The sequence below is a fragment of the Culex quinquefasciatus genome, chromosome 2 (assembly GCF_015732765.1).
Source record: "Culex quinquefasciatus strain JHB chromosome 2, VPISU_Cqui_1.0_pri_paternal, whole genome shotgun sequence".
Classification (NCBI taxonomy): Eukaryota; Metazoa; Arthropoda; class Insecta; order Diptera; family Culicidae; genus Culex; species Culex quinquefasciatus.
Genome location: NC_051862.1, coordinates 76,763,734 through 76,782,701, shown reverse-complemented (window position 1 = coordinate 76,782,701; position 18,968 = coordinate 76,763,734). Strand labels below are relative to the sequence as shown.

The 18,968-nt window shown below is 37.1% G+C and overlaps 2 protein-coding genes across 4 annotated transcripts; both read right to left on the bottom strand.

Annotated features, from left to right (window-relative positions):
• Positions 1 to 1,662: 1,662 nt before the first annotated feature.
• On the bottom strand, positions 1,663 to 4,489 carry LOC6036729 (bifunctional methylenetetrahydrofolate dehydrogenase/cyclohydrolase, mitochondrial). Of its 2 annotated transcripts, none has more exons than XM_038257520.1 (3): positions 3,686 to 4,489; positions 3,461 to 3,584; positions 1,663 to 1,915 (listed from the first exon to the last, which is right to left on the bottom strand). In XM_038257520.1, exons 1-3 carry the CDS (start codon positions 4,458 to 4,460, stop codon positions 1,912 to 1,914), a joined length of 903 nt encoding a protein of 300 aa, XP_038113448.1. In that variant the 5' UTR covers positions 4,461 to 4,489; the 3' UTR covers positions 1,663 to 1,911. The 2 variants fall into 2 exon arrangements, with proteins under 2 accessions (XP_038113448.1, XP_001846733.2); XM_001846681.2 differs by having other exon boundaries at positions 1,663 to 1,921; positions 3,467 to 3,584.
• Positions 4,490 to 8,715: 4,226 nt separating this feature from the next.
• On the bottom strand, positions 8,716 to 17,076 carry LOC6036735 (bifunctional methylenetetrahydrofolate dehydrogenase/cyclohydrolase, mitochondrial). Of its 2 annotated transcripts, XM_038256276.1 has the most exons (4): positions 16,928 to 17,076; positions 14,765 to 15,420; positions 9,113 to 9,906; positions 8,716 to 9,019 (listed from the first exon to the last, which is right to left on the bottom strand). In XM_038256276.1, the coding sequence occupies exons 2-4, from the start codon at positions 15,139 to 15,141 to the stop codon at positions 8,892 to 8,894; spliced, it is 1,299 nt and encodes a 432-aa protein (XP_038112204.1). In that variant the 5' UTR covers positions 15,142 to 15,420; positions 16,928 to 17,076; the 3' UTR covers positions 8,716 to 8,891. The 2 variants fall into 2 exon arrangements, with proteins under 2 accessions (XP_038112204.1, XP_001846734.1); XM_001846682.2 differs by lacking the exon at positions 14,765 to 15,420 and having other exon boundaries at positions 16,928 to 17,075.
• Between the last annotated feature and the right edge of the window lie 1,892 nt (positions 17,077 to 18,968).

Genomic DNA, 18,968 nt, shown 5'->3' with positions numbered 1-18,968 from the left:
AAGAATTTAAGAATTTAAGAATTTAAGAATTTAAGAATTTAAGAATTTAAGAATTTAAGAATTTAAGAATTTAAGAATTTAAGAATTTAAGAATTTAAGAATTTAAGAATTTAAGAATTTAAGAATTTAAGAATTTAAGAATTTAGGAATTTAAGAATTTAAGAATTTAAGAATTTAGGAATTTAAGACTTTAAGAATTTAAGAATTTAAGAATTTAAGAATTTAAGAATTTAAGAATTTAAGAATTTAAGAATTTAAGAATTTAAGAATTTAAGAATTTAAGAATTTAAGAATTTAAGAATTTAAGAATTTAAGAATTTAAGAATTTAAGAATTTAAGAATTTAAGAATTTAAGAATTTAAGAATTTAAGAATTTAAGAATTTAAGAATTTAAGAATTTAAGAATTTAAGAATTTAAGAATTTAAGAATTTAAGAATTTAAGAATTTAAGAATTTAAGAATTTAAGAATTTAAGAATTTAAGAATTTAAGAATTTAAGAATTTAAGAATTTAAGAATTTAAGAATTTAAGAATTTAAGAATTTAAGAATTTAAGAATTTAAGAATTTAAGAATTTAAGAATTTAAGAATTTCAGAATTTCAGAATTTCAGAATTTAAGAATTTAAGAATTTAAGAATTTAAGAATTTAAGAATTTAAGAATTTAAGAATTTAAGAATTTAAGAATTTAAGAATTTAAGAATTTAAGAATTTAAGAATTTAAGAATTTAAGAATTTAAGAATTTAAGAATTTAAGAATTTAAGAATTTAAGAATTTAGGAATTTAAACATTTAAGGATTAAAGGATTACAGAATTTTAGAGTTTTAGAATTGTACAATTTCCTAATTTACATATTTCCAAATTTCTTAACTTCCTAACTTCCTAAACTCCTTATTTCCTAGTTTCCTAATTTCCTAACTTCTTAATTTCCTAACTTCCTAACTTCTTAATTTCCAAATTTCCTGGTTTCCTGATATCCTAATTTCCCAATTTCCTAACTTCCACACTTCCTTATATCCTAATTTCCTAATCAAATTTCCTTACTTCCTAATTTCCTAGTTTCCTAATTTAAAAAATTTCTTGATTTCCAAATTTCCTAACTTCCTAATTTCCTCATTTCCAAATTTCTCAACTTCCTAACATCCTAATTTCCTTTCAAATTAATTTCCTAATTTCCTAATATCTTAATTTCCTTGTTTCCTTTTATCATAATTTTCTAATTTTCTTATTTTCTATATTTTACTAATTTGCTAATATCATAATTTCCAAATTTCCTAATTCCTTGGTTTCCTAATTTCCTGATTTTTTGATTTCCTTATTTCATGATTACATATTTTTTGATTTCCTTATTTCATAATTAAATTTTTTTTAATTCTAGTTTTTTTAGTTTCAGAATTTAAGAATTTCTATTTTTTTGTTTTTTTAAAAAGAAATTTTCAATTATTGATTTCTTAATTTTGTTCATAATTGTTTTTAAAAATTTTGAATCTATTTAATTCCGATTTAATTTTAACTTTTGAATATTTTTAATCTTTTTATTTTTTCCTCGAAAGAACCTCAAGCGCGCACACCGTCAATCGCGCTCATACCGAACTGTCAACTTTTCTTGGGGGGGTCACGAAAAGAACACGCAAAATTGCTTGACCGCGTTCCTTCCGATCAGCATACCGTACTTTACTAGGTAAAACTTAACCCTTTAGCGCCCATGGCAACACCAATGCTCCAAAAAAAAAATCACTTCACTTCACTTCAGAATCGACCATTTGGTCAGATCAGCAATTGGTAATGAAGAAAAACGAAAAAATCTCGATTTTACTATGGGCGGGAAGGAGTAAACATTTCCCTATACCTCTGAACAAATACTGCATTGTCAATCGCTCACTATCTAGGTGTAATTAGCTTTATTACGGTATCAGTTTTGCAGAGAGAGAGTGTAACAGCCATCTGGATTGCATCGCGTTATTTCGCTTCTAGAAATTCGAAGATTTTCGGTGTTTTTTTGGCGTGCTGCGGATCGAAAAGTTGTTCTTCTTATAGTTTAATAGCCAGGCTAACTGAAGTTAGTGAAGTTTCAAGGAATATTTAGTTTTTCGAAGGATTTTGGAGTATTTTTACGTCGTCGTTTTGTGTGAAGATTGACAGTTCCATTCAAAAGTGAATTAAAAGAGAGAGAGGGAGAGAAGTGTTTTCTTTGGTGTGAAGATGACACCGCTCCACTAGAACTGAATGAGAACGAGAGGAAACGGAGAATCGACGAAACAAACATTCACGTGTGTTGGTGTGTTGCTGCTCGAGTTACGCCGGGGACTCGTCCGGCGCGTGCGAATCGTTTGTGTGTGTGTTAGGGGGTTGGGGTGATCAGGTCGAACTGTGCGGCTGAATTTGGAGTGGTGGGTTTGTGTGGAGTTTTGTCCACATGATGTGAGGCAGCCTCCTTCGAGATGATCGTTTCTTCGTCGACGAAAATGACAACTTAGTGTGTAAAAAGTAAATCTTTCCCAGTTCCTGAGGGGAACACCCTTGAAGAGTATCGGGGCCGGCATTTACAAAGCGGATTCAGTGGCAGTTTCATTCTCAACTTAATGTTAACATGTTAAGGTTAATGTTAACATTCCATAGGTCGCCTCCCTAAGGTGTCGTGATAAGGTCCAGTTTGTGACGATACACTACCTTCCCTTTACTAAGCAATCGATTCCAGAAGGGAAAAGATCACCAGTTGTGTTGGTCCGAGCCGGGATTTGAACCCCGATCTACCGCTTACGAGGCGGAAGCGTTACCACTGGGCTACGTGGTTCGGTCTCGGTGGTGAGTTGGTGGTGATGAAGCAACATTTGCAGTTTCAGGTAAGTCCGTTCCCTGCTAGTGGAGGTGTGAGTGTGCATCAAAAGGTGAGCTGATAATTAAGTTTCTAATAAATTGCACTGGGAAAACGAAATTTAGAATTTGGGGGCAGTGGGATTATCAGTTCTATGTCATTATTAGATTTAAATTATCATATGTTTTCTTTTCACAGGAAGCGAGTTGTGGCGCTATAACCACGGAATATAATGTCCTAGGCATTTGTGGAAATACAATGTCCCATCCCTGAGGGTCCCGGAGCACCAAAACTTCTTAGCATGGTGCTCCCAACGATTAATTGCCTAAACAAACAGGAACGTGAGCGGGGGATCCCCACGTTTCTTCCTCCCCTGTAGATTCAGAACTGCATTGTTGTTTGAACATTCGTGTTCAAACTCAATCCAATTCAACGAATCATCTTTGCGGTAAACTTTACGCAGTTGGCCTGGCCGCTTCGACGTTTGTGATGTTTCAATGCATTCTAATGCAATGGCGCACTGCAAATGTTGATAATGACAAGAAGATGCTAGGCGTCAATCAACCTAAGGCATTCTCCAGGATGCCCTCGAAAGACTGGCTGCGATAGGGTTAGATTAGATTAGATTAGATTATTACGGTATCAGTTTTGCGCTCTCTTGATAGCCTGGTTCTTGGCCACGATGAAGGTGTTCTTCATGAGCATCGCCACCGTCATCGGACCGACGCCGCCCGGCACTGGCGTGATGTGTCCTGCAACCTTGCGGGCGTCTGAAACGAAAAATAAAAATGGCATGTTTGATTTAGGAAATTCCTCATTTTAAATTAAGGAGAATAACACAAAAAACATAAACTTATTCAAAAATACTCACCTTCAAAGTCAACATCCCCGACCAGTTTTGCCTTCCCGGTGGCCGGATCCACAACGCGCGTGATTCCCACATCAATCACAGCCGCACCCTCCTTGATCATATCCCCGCGGATCAATCCGGGCACGCCCGTCGCCGTCACGATAATATCTGCCGATCGGCAGAACCGCGCCAACTCCTCCGGCGGAGTAAACTTGTGACAAATTGTCACCGTTGCGCACATGTCGTTCGCACCTTCGGCGTGCAGCAACATCGCAATTGGCAAGCCCGCGAGCTTCGAGCAGCCCACGACGACGGCATTCTTACCGATTGTTTCAACCTGGCTGCGCTTGATGAGCTCCTGCACGGCCAGCGCAGTGCACGGAATCAACGTGTCCGTGCCCATGTACAGCCGGCCCGCGTTCCGTTCGTTCAACCCGTCCACGTCTTTCTCGCAGGACACCGAGTTGCACACGTTTCGCTCGTTGATGTGGCTCGGCACCGGCACCTGCACCAAAATGCCGTCCACGGCATCGTCGCTATTCAACGCCTCAATCCGCGCCAGCAACTTTTCCTCGGTGATGTCAGCCTCGAAGCGTTCCGTTTTGCTGACGATGCCCACTTCCGCTGCAGCCTTCATCTTGACGGCCACGTACGTTTTACTCGCCGGATCGTCGCCAATCAGGATGGCCGTCAGCTGGGGCGCGCGGTTCCCTTTGGCCATCCATTGTTTGATCTGCTCGTGCAGCTCGGCACGGATGTCGGCGGAGATCCGCTTGCCGTCGATCAACTTGGCCATCTCGTTCGAAACTGGAGGCGAAATTTTCATCGAACGTACTATATATAGTGGTGGGTGACTCATGTGAGTGAATTGTGGTCGCGTTATGAAATGTCTATAGCTACTGAGCAATTCTCTGAGATTTCGGTCATTCGATTTTTTCTGTATTTTTTAATCCGGCTGAAACTTTTTTGGTGCCTTCGGTATGCTCAAAGAAGCCATTTTGCATCATTAGTTTGTCCACATAATTTTCCATACAAATTTGGCAGCTGTCCATACAATAATGATATGTGAAAATTCAAAAATCTGTATCTTTTGAAGGAATTTTTTGATCGATTTGGTGTCTTGGGCAAAGTTGTAGTTATGGATATGGACTACACTGAAAAAAAATGATACACGGTAAAAAAAAATTGGTGATTTTTTATTTAACTTTTTGTCACTAAAACTTGATTTGTAAAAAACACTATTTTTATTTATTTTTTTTTTAATATGTTTTAGAGGACATCAAATGCCAACTTTTCAGAAATTTCCAGAATGGGCAAAAAATCTTTGACCGAGTTATGATTTTTTGAATCAATACAGATTTTTCAAAAATTCGAAATATTGTTCGCAAAAATTTTTCAACTTCATTTTTCGATGTAAAATCGAATTTGCAATCAAAAAGTACTTTAGTGAATTTTTGATAAAGTGCACCGTTTTGAAGTTATAACCATTTTTAAGTAACTTTTTTGAAAATAGTCGCAGTTTTTCATTTTTTTAAATTAGTGAACATGTTTGCCCACCTTTGAAAAAAATAATTTTGAAAAGCTGAGAAAATTCTCTGTATTTTGCTTCTTCAGACTTTGTTGATACGACCCTTAGTTGCTGAGATATTGCCATGAAAAGGTTTAAAAACAAGAAAATTGATGTTTTCTAAGTCTCACCAAAATAACCCACCAGTTTCTAATGTCGATATCTCAGCAACTAATGGTCCGATTTACAATGTTAAAATATGAAACATTCGTGAAATTTTCCGATCTTTTCGAAAAAAATATTTTCAAAATTTTTAAATCAAGACTAACATATCAAAAGGGCGTAATATTGAATTTTTAGTCCTTTTAAAATGTTAGCCTTGATTTAAAATTTTTGAAAATATTTTTTTCGAAAAGATCGGAAAATTTCACGAATGTTTCATATTTTAACATTGTAAATCGGACCATTAGTTGCTAAGATATCGACATTAGAAACTGGTGGGTTGTTTGGGTGAGACTTAGAAAACATCAATTTTCTTGTTTTTAAACCTTTGCATGGCAATATCTCAGCAACTAAGGGTCGTATCAACAAAGTCCGAGAAAGCAAAATATAGAGAATTTTTTCAGCTCTTCAAAATTATTTTTTCAAAGGTGGGCAAACATGTGCACTAATTTTAAAAAATGAAATACTGCGACTATTTTCAAAAAAGTTACCTATAAATGGTTATAACTTGAAAACGGTGCACTTTATCAAAAATTCACTAAAGTACTTTTTGATTGCAAATTCGATTTTACATCGAAAAATGAAGTTGAAAAATTTTTGCGACCAATATTTCAATTTTTTGAAAAAATCAGTATTGATTCAAAAAATCATAACTCGGTCAAAGATTTTTTGCCCATTCTGAAAATTTCTGAAAAGTTGGCATTTTATGTCCTCTAAAAAATATCAAAAAATAAAAAAAATTAAAAATAGTGTTTTTTTGCAAATCAAGTTTTAGTGACAAAAAGTTAAATAAAAAATTACCAACATTTTTTTTACCGCGTATCATTTTTTTTCAGTGTAGTCCATATCCATACCTACAACTTTGCCGAAGACACCAAATCGATCAAAAAATTCCTTCAAAATATACAGATTTTTGAATTTTCACATATCATTTTTGTATGGACAGCTGCCAAATTTGTATGGAAAATTATGTGGACAAACTAATGATGCAAAATGGCTTCTTTGAGCATACCGAAGGCACCAAAAAAGTTTCAGCCGGATTAAAAAATACAAACATTAAAATTAAAGAAAAAAAGACCGATTCCGTAGAGAACTGCTCTACTATGATATTAAAACACATATGCATGGTTTTAATCGATAAGCTCTTCAAGTATGCTGATAATATTTAATTAATTTATTAATTATTAATTGTATTTTTTTATCGTTTATGAAATATATCCATTTATATTTTAATTGCTTTTGCAGTTTTTCCACTGTCATGTCGTTCACTAGCTTTGCAGGCCAAGGGTGAATGATGCTGATGATACCTCTTCAGTTGACGCTCAGGCGAGGAACATCCTGGAAGGAGCGTCACTGACTACGTCCGCAGTTCTGTTAGATCATTCTTGATCAGGACTGTATAGCTCTGGTTCCTTGCAAGTGTCCTATTTTCTTACCTCCACGTTGGCTTGGTTTAGTCATCATGATGACAAGGTGTGACCTTGCTGGTGGCCTGTGGAAACGGTTCGTACAGTTTCGACCAGCGATGGTCGAGACGGCTAAAAGAAAGGGGCGCGCCAATGTGGGACAGGGAAGTAATTTGTGATTGTAGACGGCATTGTTTTGATTCGCAGTATGTTGAGTCAACTGCTGTGGATGTACCTGAACATCGCAGAACGGGGTTTTTATTCTTTCTGTTTTTATCTACCATCTATATTCTGTTAATTTTGTTTCACTGATTCTCTAACACGCCTTCTGTTTATTATCGCCCATTAATGTTTGTCAAAATTTGTTTTCAATTTTACTTACTTGATTCTTTTATTTCTCAACGCTTATCCACTCTATTTACAAATTGATGCTGCTGTAACAAACTGTCGGTTTTCCCTTAATTTGGCAGCAATGTCAATTTTGTTTGTCATGTGCCTTTTCTTTACATATATTTGAATATTTTTTCATCTTCCCTATAAATTACCTTTAATACAAACTAAGCTTGTTTGTTATCTCTGTTTATTAACGTTTGTTTATTTCTTTATCTACTTAATAAATTGCTATCTTTCTTTTACTATTGATAATTTAAATAGTTTATTTCTTTCACTGTCCATTCTTTTCAATCTTCACCTATTTCTTCAAACAAGTGAGATTCGAGTCCTTACTCAATATATTGAATGATCAAAGTCACACACATAACATTATTGTACTTTTGGTAAACTTTTGAATAACATATTTAGGTCCAAAAATTGTAACAAAACACCGCGACAGAAGAAATAGCAACAGATTAACACGACTCAACATTAGGCAAGATTTCAGGAGAAAATAATACACAGTAAATAACAATTGGTTTTTAAATTCAAACTAAAAATAAAAGAGGTTTTTGCTATAATGAAAGTTGATAGGCACACTAAAGATGGTTAGGCGCTTATACTTACATCAAACCCTACGCAATGTACCACCCCCGGCCGAGTTAAAATGCGTAACCGGAAAAGAAGGTGTGCATGCCTGGCACGAACACTCAAAGCGTGTTCTAGCGTGCTGCTCGTACTGACTCAGAGCAAGGGTAAGATGTAGGTGTAAGGGCAGTGCATATTCGTCGGGAACCTGGTGCATAAGATCGGTCAAAGCCCGTTCTTACACTGAAAATTGCGAATTGTCATGTCGTTCACTAGCTTTCATTTAAAATTTATATTACTTTGGGAAGGGTACAAACAATTTGATTCAGTTCCAGAGTAAGTTACAATAGGGTACAGTTATCGAAAATACAAATGTGATTATTTAGGCATAGTTATCCCTTCTGTTTCTGGAGTAGTGCAACTGAATTGTACCATTATGTACAACTGGCAATGTAAATGAAGAAGTGCTGCGTGAGTTGTCTCGATGGATGGGAAGGATTAAGTGTTGGTTAGGTCTTTACAAATTTTATTTCATGTTTCGGTCCCACCGGTCAAGGTCAAGGAGATTTTTAAATTCTTTTTTTTTCACGGGAATTTCCGGGAACCCGGAAAATGGAAGTCATTCACTCTTCGAAGAATTACCGTCAATTTTGGTTTTGGTTTAGATCCCAAAACTAGCAAAATGAAATGAGAAATGACCGGTTAGGAAGGATACCTTTCAGAGCCTTAATCAATCATTGAAGAAGCTGAGACGAGCTCGCGTTTTATCTTTATATTTCAGGAATAAAGTGCAATTTTGGAGTTTTCTTACAAGGTTCGACAACAGTTGAATACCTCTGTTGTTGGACCACGTAAAAAAAAGAATTTGTTTTATTGGACCATTAAAAAACTATAGACTTGGTACATCTATGGATTTCGAAAGGGCGTTTGTTTCGGAATAGAAAAAAAGAATACAGTAATTTATCACGCTTCTTATATTTCAGTAAAAGTTCAATTGCGGCTAAGCTACGGCCTAGCTCTACTCTTTGCTCGCTAGGTAAAACTTAACATTCCCCCCAGAAAAAATACTGCCTTATAAATGCCGTTTTATATTAATCATCTCACTCTCTATCTAGTTAGCTTCACTACGGCTTCAGTTTTGCACTTTCTTGCTGGCCAGGTTCTTGGCCGCGATGAAGGTGTTCTTCATGAGCATCGCCACCGTCATCGGGCCGACGCCGCCCGGCACCGGCGTGATGTGTCCAGCAACCTTGCGGGCCTCTGCAATTGAAAATAATATAAAAAAAAATCAAAAATGTTTTGAAATATGACTAAAACAGCTGCAAATTAAATCAACACAAGAGAATCACTCACCTTCGAAGTCAACATCCCCCACCAGTTTCGTCTTCCCGGTGGCCGGATCCGTAACGCGCGTGATTCCCACATCAATCACAGCCGCCCCCTCCTTGATCATGTCCCCGCGGATCAACCCGGGCACGCCCGTCGCCGTCACGATAATATCCGCCGACCGGCAGAACCGCGCCAACTCCTCCGGCGGCGTGAACCTGTGGCAAATCGTAACGGTGGCATCCATCGCGCACGTGTCGTTCCGTCCATCCGCGTGCAGCAACATCGCAATTGGCATGCCCACGTTCTTCGAGCGACCCACGACGACGGCATTCTTGCCGAACGTTTCAATCTGACAGCGCTTGATCAGCTCCTGGACGCCCAACGGAGTGCACGGAATCAGCGTGTTCATGTCCAGACAGAGCCGACCGACGTTCCGCTCGTTGAAACCGTCCACGTCCTTGTCGCAGGACACCGAGTTGCACACCTTGCGCTCGTTGATGTGTCCCGGCACCGGCAGCTGCACCAAAATCCCGTCCACGGAATCGTCCTGATTCAGCGCCTCAATCCGCGCCAACAACTCCTCCTCCGTAATGTCCGCCCCGTAGCGCTCAGTTTTGCTGTTGATGCCGACGTCCGCCGCGGCCTTCATCTTGTTCGACACGTACGTGTTACTTGCCGGATCATCCCCGATCAGGATGGCCGTTAGCTGAGGGGCGCGGTTTCCTTTGGCCATCCACTGTTCGATCTGCTCGTGCAGCTCGGCCCGGATGTCGGCGGAAATCTGCTTGCCATCAATCAGCTTGGCCATCGTGTTCAAACTGGGAAAGAGAACCGAACGAGTTTTATTAGCGGTGAGTCGTTCTCACGATTCCAAAAAAAAAAAGAACTGCAATTTACGAGGAGTTTACGTGAACAGCTCAAGTATCAGGCGGCGTGGTGCAAATATTTATTTTTATACCTATACAATTGATTAGGTCGATGCACGGCATAGTGTACAGAGTAAGAATTTGTACTACCGATGAAAGTGCAATTTCTAGGAACTGCATGTATTGTCTCGGTGGTAGGTAAGAGTAAACTGTTAATTGATTTGCTTTTGTAATTTGCTTTGTTGTGTGGTGAGAGTTGTTTGATTATTTGCAAAAGAAGTGTTTAGATTTACCTACTCCAAATAATTTTAGATTCGACAAAAACAAACTGTGTAATAAATAGATAAGAAAATAAATTAACCCTCTGCTGCCCATTTTTTTTTTCGATAACTTTTATATTTTCCGCAACTTTTGTTATACGAAAGACTTTACTTCTCTTGTTTTATGTTTTTCTTGTTTCATTTTTAGTATTTTATTTTGCATATATCTTGTTCAGTTTATGTTTGTTTTTGGTAGTATTTGGCCTATTCTACCACCTCCTATCATTAAATTTTGCCTATCTAATTTTTTTCATGTTATTACAGTAACTTTTAAATTTTTTGCTTGTTTTCACATTTTTTGCTATAAAATGGCACCATTATCATTTAAATTGTAAAAAAATGCGTAGAGTCCGGGACGCTACAAAAATTTCTACGTACTTCTTTTTACTTAAAATATAGGAAATGTTAGTTAAAAGCACAGCCAAAGTTGACCCCTAAAAAATGACATTTTTTTTAAACATTGGCAAAGTCACATAAAACAAGTATAACTTCCAACCCATAAATTTTCTAAATTTTTAAGAGTTATTCTTTCCAAAGCTTTTAAAACATCAAACATTGGTTGAAAAAATGATTTTTGGCGATTTTTTAAATCGAAGCTCGTCTAAAGGCGGGGTTGGGTTGCAGAGGGTTAATAAAAATACCAAACCTGTAAAACAAGCCCCAAGCAAAACATTTAAAAAAAATAACTTAATCCACTTATGTGGTTGGCGCACGGGTTGGCGTCTCCCACACTCATTACCAAAAAAAGGTCACACAAAAGATCAGAAAATTATTGACAGAGCAATTCTCTACGAAACCGGTCGATTTTGGGTTTAATAAACCTACTCATAAAGTACTTAAATCGTAACTTAATACGGTTTATGATATGAAATTATACATGTTTGCCGAAGACAGCAAAATGTTTTGAGCCTTTATTGAGGAGTTATAACCATTTTTAAGTGATTTTGAGCCTATTTTCAAGTTGCTATGTTTTCAAAATGGCGCTTTTTGGCGCAAAACCGAAAATGCACCTTAAAGAACACACTTTCAACTACATTATTTACTGAAAATATCTCCGTGTCTATCGATGTCTATTTTTAGATATCTCAATTTGAATTTGTCTGTATTTAATCAATTTATTTATCATTTTTATGCGGAATCTTATTGAAAACGCGGTACTAATCGGTTAATTGAAGGGCAAACTGATCGATTTTTATGGAAAATACATTCTGCCGCTCCAATCTAGTCCGTCCCATATGTAAAAAGTGAGTGCTGAGATAACGCTGTGAGAAGCCCGAAAAAAGTTTCACCATTTTTCGCATTCTTAACAAACAATTTCCATATCATTTTTTGTACAGTTATTCCAATATGAGTCTTAAAAATACCACTGCCATAAATTTGATTTTTGAAATTAACAATTTGGAAGTAAATTTGTGAAATTTTCAACAAGAGACCGACTTGACTTTATTTGTCCATAAATAAAGGCAAGTCAGTGATGGTATCAAGGTAGGCTTGAACATTTACAACACAAATTTACTTGTCATTTGTTGGTTTGTTTTGGTAGTTTTTCTAATATTTTTTATCAAATGATCTAAAAGTCTGTTTGTTTCAGGTTAATCTAATGGGCGAATAGTTTTAGTAAGATTCCGTGGTAAATAATTTTAACCGGCGACGAGACAAGCAATTTCTTTTGCAGCAAAGTGGAAGTATTTCAATGCACGTCTCAGCATATGAAATTGAGTAATCCACAATCTACGTTGGGAGTGGAACCTCATCCAGAACCGGGATCAAAACTATTCAATCAAGAAGGAACAGAACTGATTTTTTTAATATTAGTTACAACGGTATGTAATTTCTTTTCTGACCGTGGCTGTCTCTTGCATGAGAAAAATCCCGAATAGGTGTCGACTAATACGCTTCAAAATCCATAAATAATAATTAAATATCAACAATTTAAGTTTTTTTTTAAGTTCAACAGTCTCTTAGAGACGTAGACTGTATAATATTTAAGTAATTACACATTTATTTTATCGATTTGTGTGACATTTCTTTACAAGAACTGACTTGCTTTTATTTTGCATATGGGACAGCACAATAGTCATTTTTATTTTGGAATTTTTAGAACAAACATAACTTTTTTATTAAATAGGCTTGAAGAAGATGTTATAACAAGACTATTGTCGAGTTTATCTCAAAATCGACAAAAATACATATGGGACGGACTAGATTAGAGCGGCAGCATTGTTTATGCTTAAAATTATGGCACACATTCTTAAATTATGAATAAAAACATGTTTAGCCCAAAAATAATGTAAGTTAAATTTTTTAATAATTGTTTGTATTTAAAATTAACTATTTCCTTTTATATTTGGTCACTTTAGAAAGGTTGTCGTATTTTTTCATAGACAAATCGATCAATTTATCCTTCAATTTACCGATTTTCAACTCGCATTCAATATGATATCGATTAACATTTATAAATAAATTGCTTAAAAACCGTCAAATTTTAAATTGAAATATCTAAAAATAGACATCAATAGACACGGAGATATGTTCATTAAATGTAGTTGAAAGTGTGTACTTTGTACCTTACATTGTTCGGTTTTGCGCCAAAAAGTGCCATTTTGAAAACATAGCAACTTGAAAATAGTCTCAAAATCACTTAAAATGGTTATAACTCCTCAATAAAGGCTCAAAACATTTTGCTGTCTTCGACAAAGATGTAAAATTTTATATCATAAACAACTCTTCAGAACATAGTAGGTCGCTAAAATGCTAACATTTTGAGTTAACACCAAAAAAGCGCTTTTTTGACAATTTTTGCAAAAATGGCGTATATCTCGAGTAGATTAAGAGCAACAAATTTGGCGCCTTCGACAAACTTCCATGATTTTTTTTCCTCTACAACTTTGCCGAAGACACCAAAGCCCTACAACGTCATCCAACAAAGTTAGTTTTTTGTTGACACCCTGGATGGTCGTCACCCTGTATGTCAATAACTGCAAAAGATAGCCCTTATCAAGTACAACAACTCTTCCGAAGACACCATTTGGCTAGGAGGTCAAATAAAGGAGTTATCAATTTATTCCACATAATTTTGCCATTCCGAACACTGTGCAGTAGGGTGACAAGAAAAAATGAAAATTTCGGAAAATCGCAAGAGATACCCCCTGGATCGATTCTTTAGGCAAAAACAAGTAACTTTTTTTTGAAGTAACTGTGCCAATTTTGAGCCAAATCGGTTAAGGCTAAGGGGTCGCTTTTCATCGTTGAAGTTTATATGGGGAAAATCGCAAAAATGTATGCAGAAAAACATCGCTTCAGGATTTTTACAGCAGGTGGCGCAGGTCTCGCCCAAAATTGTCCAAGAGTGAGATTCTTGTAGGAAATTTAATTACCTACAACTTTGTACAACGGTGCAAGACGATCCGAGTTGATCCTGATGAGTTATTAGCAATGCGATGAAAAGAATACTTGAAAGTATACAAGGGGTATATAGGAAGTATATAAGACAATATTTATTTCTAGAAAAATCACCAAAAATCAGGATCAACTCGGATCGTTTTGCACCCTTCGACAAAGTTGTAGGGAATTAAATTTCCTACAAGAATCTCACACTTGGACAATTTTGGGCGAGACCTGCGCCACCTAGCAGAAAATTACTGAAACGATGTTTTTCCTCATACATTTTCGTGATTTTCCCCATGTAAACTTCAACGATGAAAAGCGACCCCTTAGCCTTAACCAGGAAGGTGCTGTGTCCTATCCCTCGCCTAGACCAGACCAAAATCCATGATAAAGCTGACAGACCAAATCTGTCAGACCAAGACTGTCAGACCAAAGAGCAAAAAGTAAACAATCTTGGTCTTCGACATAGGTGCACACAAATCAAGAAAAGAAAATTTGAAAAAGAATTTTATTTTTCCAATTCAATGACTGGGATTGGACTGCAAAATTGAATGGACGTCAGAAAATGATTAAACAGTGCGGCGTCCTGTACACCGACAATTAAATAAGCAGTTAAAAGCCTTATTCTTTCATTTTAATTTTTGATCGCGTTTTCGGTTTACACCTGAAAAATCTTAAAAATAATTTATACGGATTTGTGATTCCTCTCGTTCAACCATTCCCTTGGCCTTAACCGATTCGGCTCAAAATTGGCACAGATACTTATTTTTGCATTAGGAATCGAGTCAGAGGGTATCTCTGATGTCGATTTTTTTATTGTTACCCTATTGTACATGCTTCCGCATCCACTGACCCTCCCTCGATCATTGCTGTTTTTGTTTTTTTGACGTTTGTCTGCTTTTTAAGTAGGGTACAGTCTAGTTGAAAAGAAGCCCTGTTAAACAACGCCCAGTTACCAAACAAGTACTGTAATGGTCCTCAGAAAAAAATGTGAATTTACTCGACACGAAAAAAAAACGATAAAACTCTACTCTACAAAAAAACACCAACTGGTTACTTAACAAAAAACACAAAATCACACACTTGTTTAAAACTCCTCTCACCTGTCTTTGGTGTCAGTACGGTAGTGCTTATCAAATGTTAAAATATGTCCACTTCCATTCTCGATGCTGCTCTTTTTGGTGTGCACCATTCTGACTCGAATGTCCCCGCGTTCTTCAACACTAATTATACCGAGCAACTTCCGTTTCCTTAAGTATCCTCTCCAACTGGTATCCTCTAACTGTGGTTCACTGGTTCTAATTTGACTTAACTGCGCGTTTGTGCTAGTTCCGTTCACTTGCAGCTCCTGTTTACAACTAATCGTTCCGCGCGGCAACCGCTTCAATTTAGCCTCAATCAGTCTTGCCGTTGTGATCGTGACCGATCCCATTGGCGTCACGAGGGCCTTCTCAAGGGTCAAAGTTGCCATTTGCATCATCCTTTTTCGACTCTGGAGAAAGGGGGTGGGAAGGGTGATCTTGTTTTGATTATTGACTGCTTCTGCTTTCTGTTTCTATCAGCAGCTTGGCCGATCATCGATCTAAGCTGAGATCACTGGAGCACATGTGCTGCTGAAGCGTGCTCCGTGCGCCTTATCAAGAGCCACTGTACGGGCCAGGCCTTCCAGGGCGGGGTCGCGGACGGGATGGGATTAGGTTTGGGTTTGAACCTGTTTGTTTGCGAATAACGACGCTGCTCGTCACACTTGTTTCGTCAGCTGTATTGGGGGGCGATATTTTAGAACAACAACACAATATTATTGACCGGCGTGACGTCCGAGGAAAGCAAGAAGCAAACTGCGGATGAGTCGCGGATGTGCTGCTAGTCAGTGTTTTGATTGGAGTAATGCACCTTGCAGTTACCTTCAGTATGTAAGATTAGCCTTTTATACTACTTGATTTTTTTATAAAATTATTTAGGCCGTTGCCAATATTTTTAAAAGTTTATGTAGCGCGAATGATTGCAAAACAACTGGACAGGTATATAATGCATTTTAAAATACTTTTTTCATTCATATGTTGATACCGTGGCCTGTAATTTCCTTTTTTTACTCTTTTATTTACTTATTATTACGGACGTGGAAGTAAATGTTGGCCCCGGTCTAACCTAGTGGTTAGGACGATAGCTCAGTCCAGGTGTACTGCCGCTCGAAGCAAATCCGTCCCTTATGTAATTTCGTCAATTTTGAAGTAATGATGTAGATCGATTCGAAATCTTGTGACCTATCAGAAAAACCAATAAAATTTAGTACTTTGTTCCAGAAAACCGTAGAAAATTCCCTTTTCGAAAAATTCTAACACGTAAGCTTATGCGCGGGACAAATTTGAACTGCGTTTTTCTCGGCTTGCTGTTTTTACATATGGGACGGACTAGATTCGAGCGGCAGTGTACCAGTCGTCTCCCTGGGTCTCCCTGGGTCTCCTGTCCCGGTGGAGTTGCTGGTGAACAGTTGGACTCACAATTCAAAGGTCGTCAGTTCGAATCCCGGGTAGATGGGAGCTAAGGTGTAAAAAGAGGTTTGCAATTACCTCAACATTCAAGCCTTCGGACACATAGTTTCGAGTAGGAATCTCGGAATCGAGAACGCCAAGGCTGTAGAGCGAATAAAAAAACTTATACCTAACCGGTGAATAAAATCAGTTCGTACTCAGTGAACCTTAATTAATTTGGATGTTTTTACACCAATTATCCTCAACTTTTTTATGCAACAAAATGTATTTAGATGTTACAAGACAACCTAAAATTGCCACCAAATATAGGTTTAGCCAGAACCATTAACTAAATTTAATTATTTTTGACGTTGTTTTAAAAAAACTGTTCTTAATTAACTGTTCAAAATTTCTTTTAAGTATGCACTTAAGAAGTGTAATTTTGTTTGTCGCAATCAGCAACATGCTGCCTAAACAGATTGCTCATGCCTTGTGTAAAAGTAGCTGATGTTTGTGCTTAGACCTGTTTCTATAATAATTATTCATCAAAATCTAGAACATTGTGCAGTACACGAGCACGTGCTCCGAATCTCAGTTGCCGGGAGAAATTTCCAAGTTCCAGTTAGATGGCCTTGAACCACCTTCTTCAATTTGTGATGTGTTAGCGCATCGCATTCTTGGAGCGTTCGAAACCGGTTTTTGGTCGCCAGTTTTACCCGGTGTGTTGATGTTTTAATGATGAAGCAAGCTTTATGATGATGTTGTTATTATCGAACGTTTAGTTTCAACACCTACCTTAGGTTCCGCTTGAACAAAATTGTCACTGCAATCAAACTTAACTTAGCAAAAACTTTATTAAATACAACTAAATCACTAGTACGGATGAAGTAGAAGAACTTGCAGCTAGGAGCGACTAAAGTAGAGTGAGTTATTTTTTGTTGTTGATTTATCTGTCAGTGAGAAAAGGGGAAAGAAAGAGAGCACATGGGCCGCATCACTATGTATTGGTGTATTTATCCATTCGTTTTATTTACCCGGTCGTGCGTTGAGGTAAAATCGCTGATTGCTTTCGATGGTATTCGTGAATGGGAGTGAAGTTTTGTCACAGTACAAAATATTAAAATTTTGCTCAATTTTGTGTAATTGTAATTTATTTGCCTTTATTTCATTTATTAATATTATTTTGAAGTACCGTTATCAGGGGAGTTATTGGATCTGGGGGATGAGATTTAGTCATACAAATATGCCGAAACCTGATTGACCCAATGTCACCCCTAATGGCGGTATGGTTTGCTTAGAGCTTATCCTGGACCTTTTACCTTCCAAGTTCAAGCGAAACTTACATAGACACTGTGGAGATTTTCCCTTATCCCCTTAAAAAGTAGATGCCTCTGAGCTCCCTTGTACCAAAGATACCTAAGGTGTCATCCATAAAGTATGTCACGCTCTAGTGGGGAGGGAGGTGGGGAGTCTGAGGAAGTGTGACACTGCATGTAAAAAGTATAGGAAAAGCGTGACAAGGGGGGGAGGGAGTTTAAATTTTGGCTTATTTTAGCGTGACGTACTCTATGGATGAAGCCTAATTTACTAAGCTTGTTGGTATTCCTTTCTTGTTAGCATAAGAGAGCACAGAGGCATCGACTTTCTGTCTTCCAAATCCCTTTCCTTGACTCTGGTGCGCCGTGGATATGGGAGGTGGAAACCTGGTTCCGAGTCAACCCTGACGAGTTATTAGCGATCTATTAAAGACCGATTCTTTCGTGACGGGACAACGATAGTACGCATATGTTTTCAGTTTTTTGCTGATAACTTCAAAATCTGTGGGAAAAGGTACCAATATTTATACAAATTCGGAAAGTACATTAAATTTCCAATAAGATTCACTCCAGCAAACATTCAAAAACACAAAATTTGAGTCAAGTGAGATACAAATGTAGCGTGACGGGACAACATCGTACAATTGGATCATTTTGATTTTTATACACAAAAGTGAAGAATTCTGCTCTCCTAGTAAGTTTAAAAAAAAAACCTTTTTCTACAGTTGTTTCTAAAATGAAAAACGAAGATTTTGCTTCCTGGATCACGCAATTTCGTCAAGTTTTGTTGATTTGACAGGTACTTCTTTTCGTGACGAGACAACGCAGATATTTTGCAAAAGAGGGTTTTGCTCGCGTTGTCCCGTCACGAAATGAAGCAGTTGTGAAAATCTCTACTGACTAGTCAACTTTAATTAATTTGGAGTCGCTGAGCTCGAATATGACTCCTAGAATACTCCAGAGTATTCAGGGAATGTGCAATCCAAGATGGCAGCCAATATGGCGAAGTTAGAAATTTTGGTTTTTTTTAGGGGTGTAAGGCTGGATTTTCATGGATCATGCAACGACATCGTAAGCACGAGCATCGAAATTTTTACGATGCTCTTGGATGGCGTTATGACTTAGCTATGACTCAAACCTAAATAACGGGCAGACCGCCATTTTTCCCGCAAGCGTTTCAAGAAGGAACGGTAGAAAACTGGAGATAAACGCTTGGGGAAACGTCAACACAAAGCAACACGTGCACGGAAAAACCAAAGATAAAAATTTAAGACAAAAGCAGGGGAACTTTTAATTTAGAACCATTCAAAATTTATTTCCGGATAGAACAAAATAATATTAATATTAACAATGTTTGGCAGCATTTAGAAGAGCACAACAAAAAAATTCAGAAATTCAGAAATTCAGAAATTCAGAAATTCAGAAATTCAGGAATTCAGAAATTCAGAAATTCAGAAATTCAGAAATTCAGAAATTCAGACATTCAGAAATTCAGAAATTCAGAAATTTAGAAATTTAGA

Bases quoted from the DNA above. Each gene is read 5' to 3' on its own strand.
- LOC6036729 (XM_038257520.1), bottom strand. From the start codon at position 4,460: ATGGCCAAGTTGATCGACGGCAAGCGGATCTCCGCCGACATCCGTGCC. The intron at 3,585-3,685 runs GTGAGTATTTTT...TTTTCGTTTCAG, and splicing joins CGGGGATGTTGACTTTGAAG to ACGCCCGCAAGGTTGCAGGA.
- LOC6036735 (XM_038256276.1), bottom strand. From the start codon at position 15,141: ATGATGCAAATGGCAACTTTGACCCTTGAGAAGGCCCTCGTGACGCCA. The intron at 9,907-14,764 runs GTGAGAGGAGTT...TCTCTTTCCCAG, and splicing joins CGTACTGACACCAAAGACAG to TTTGAACACGATGGCCAAGC. The intron at 9,020-9,112 runs GTGAGTGATTCT...TTTCAATTGCAG, and splicing joins GGGGGATGTTGACTTCGAAG to AGGCCCGCAAGGTTGCTGGA.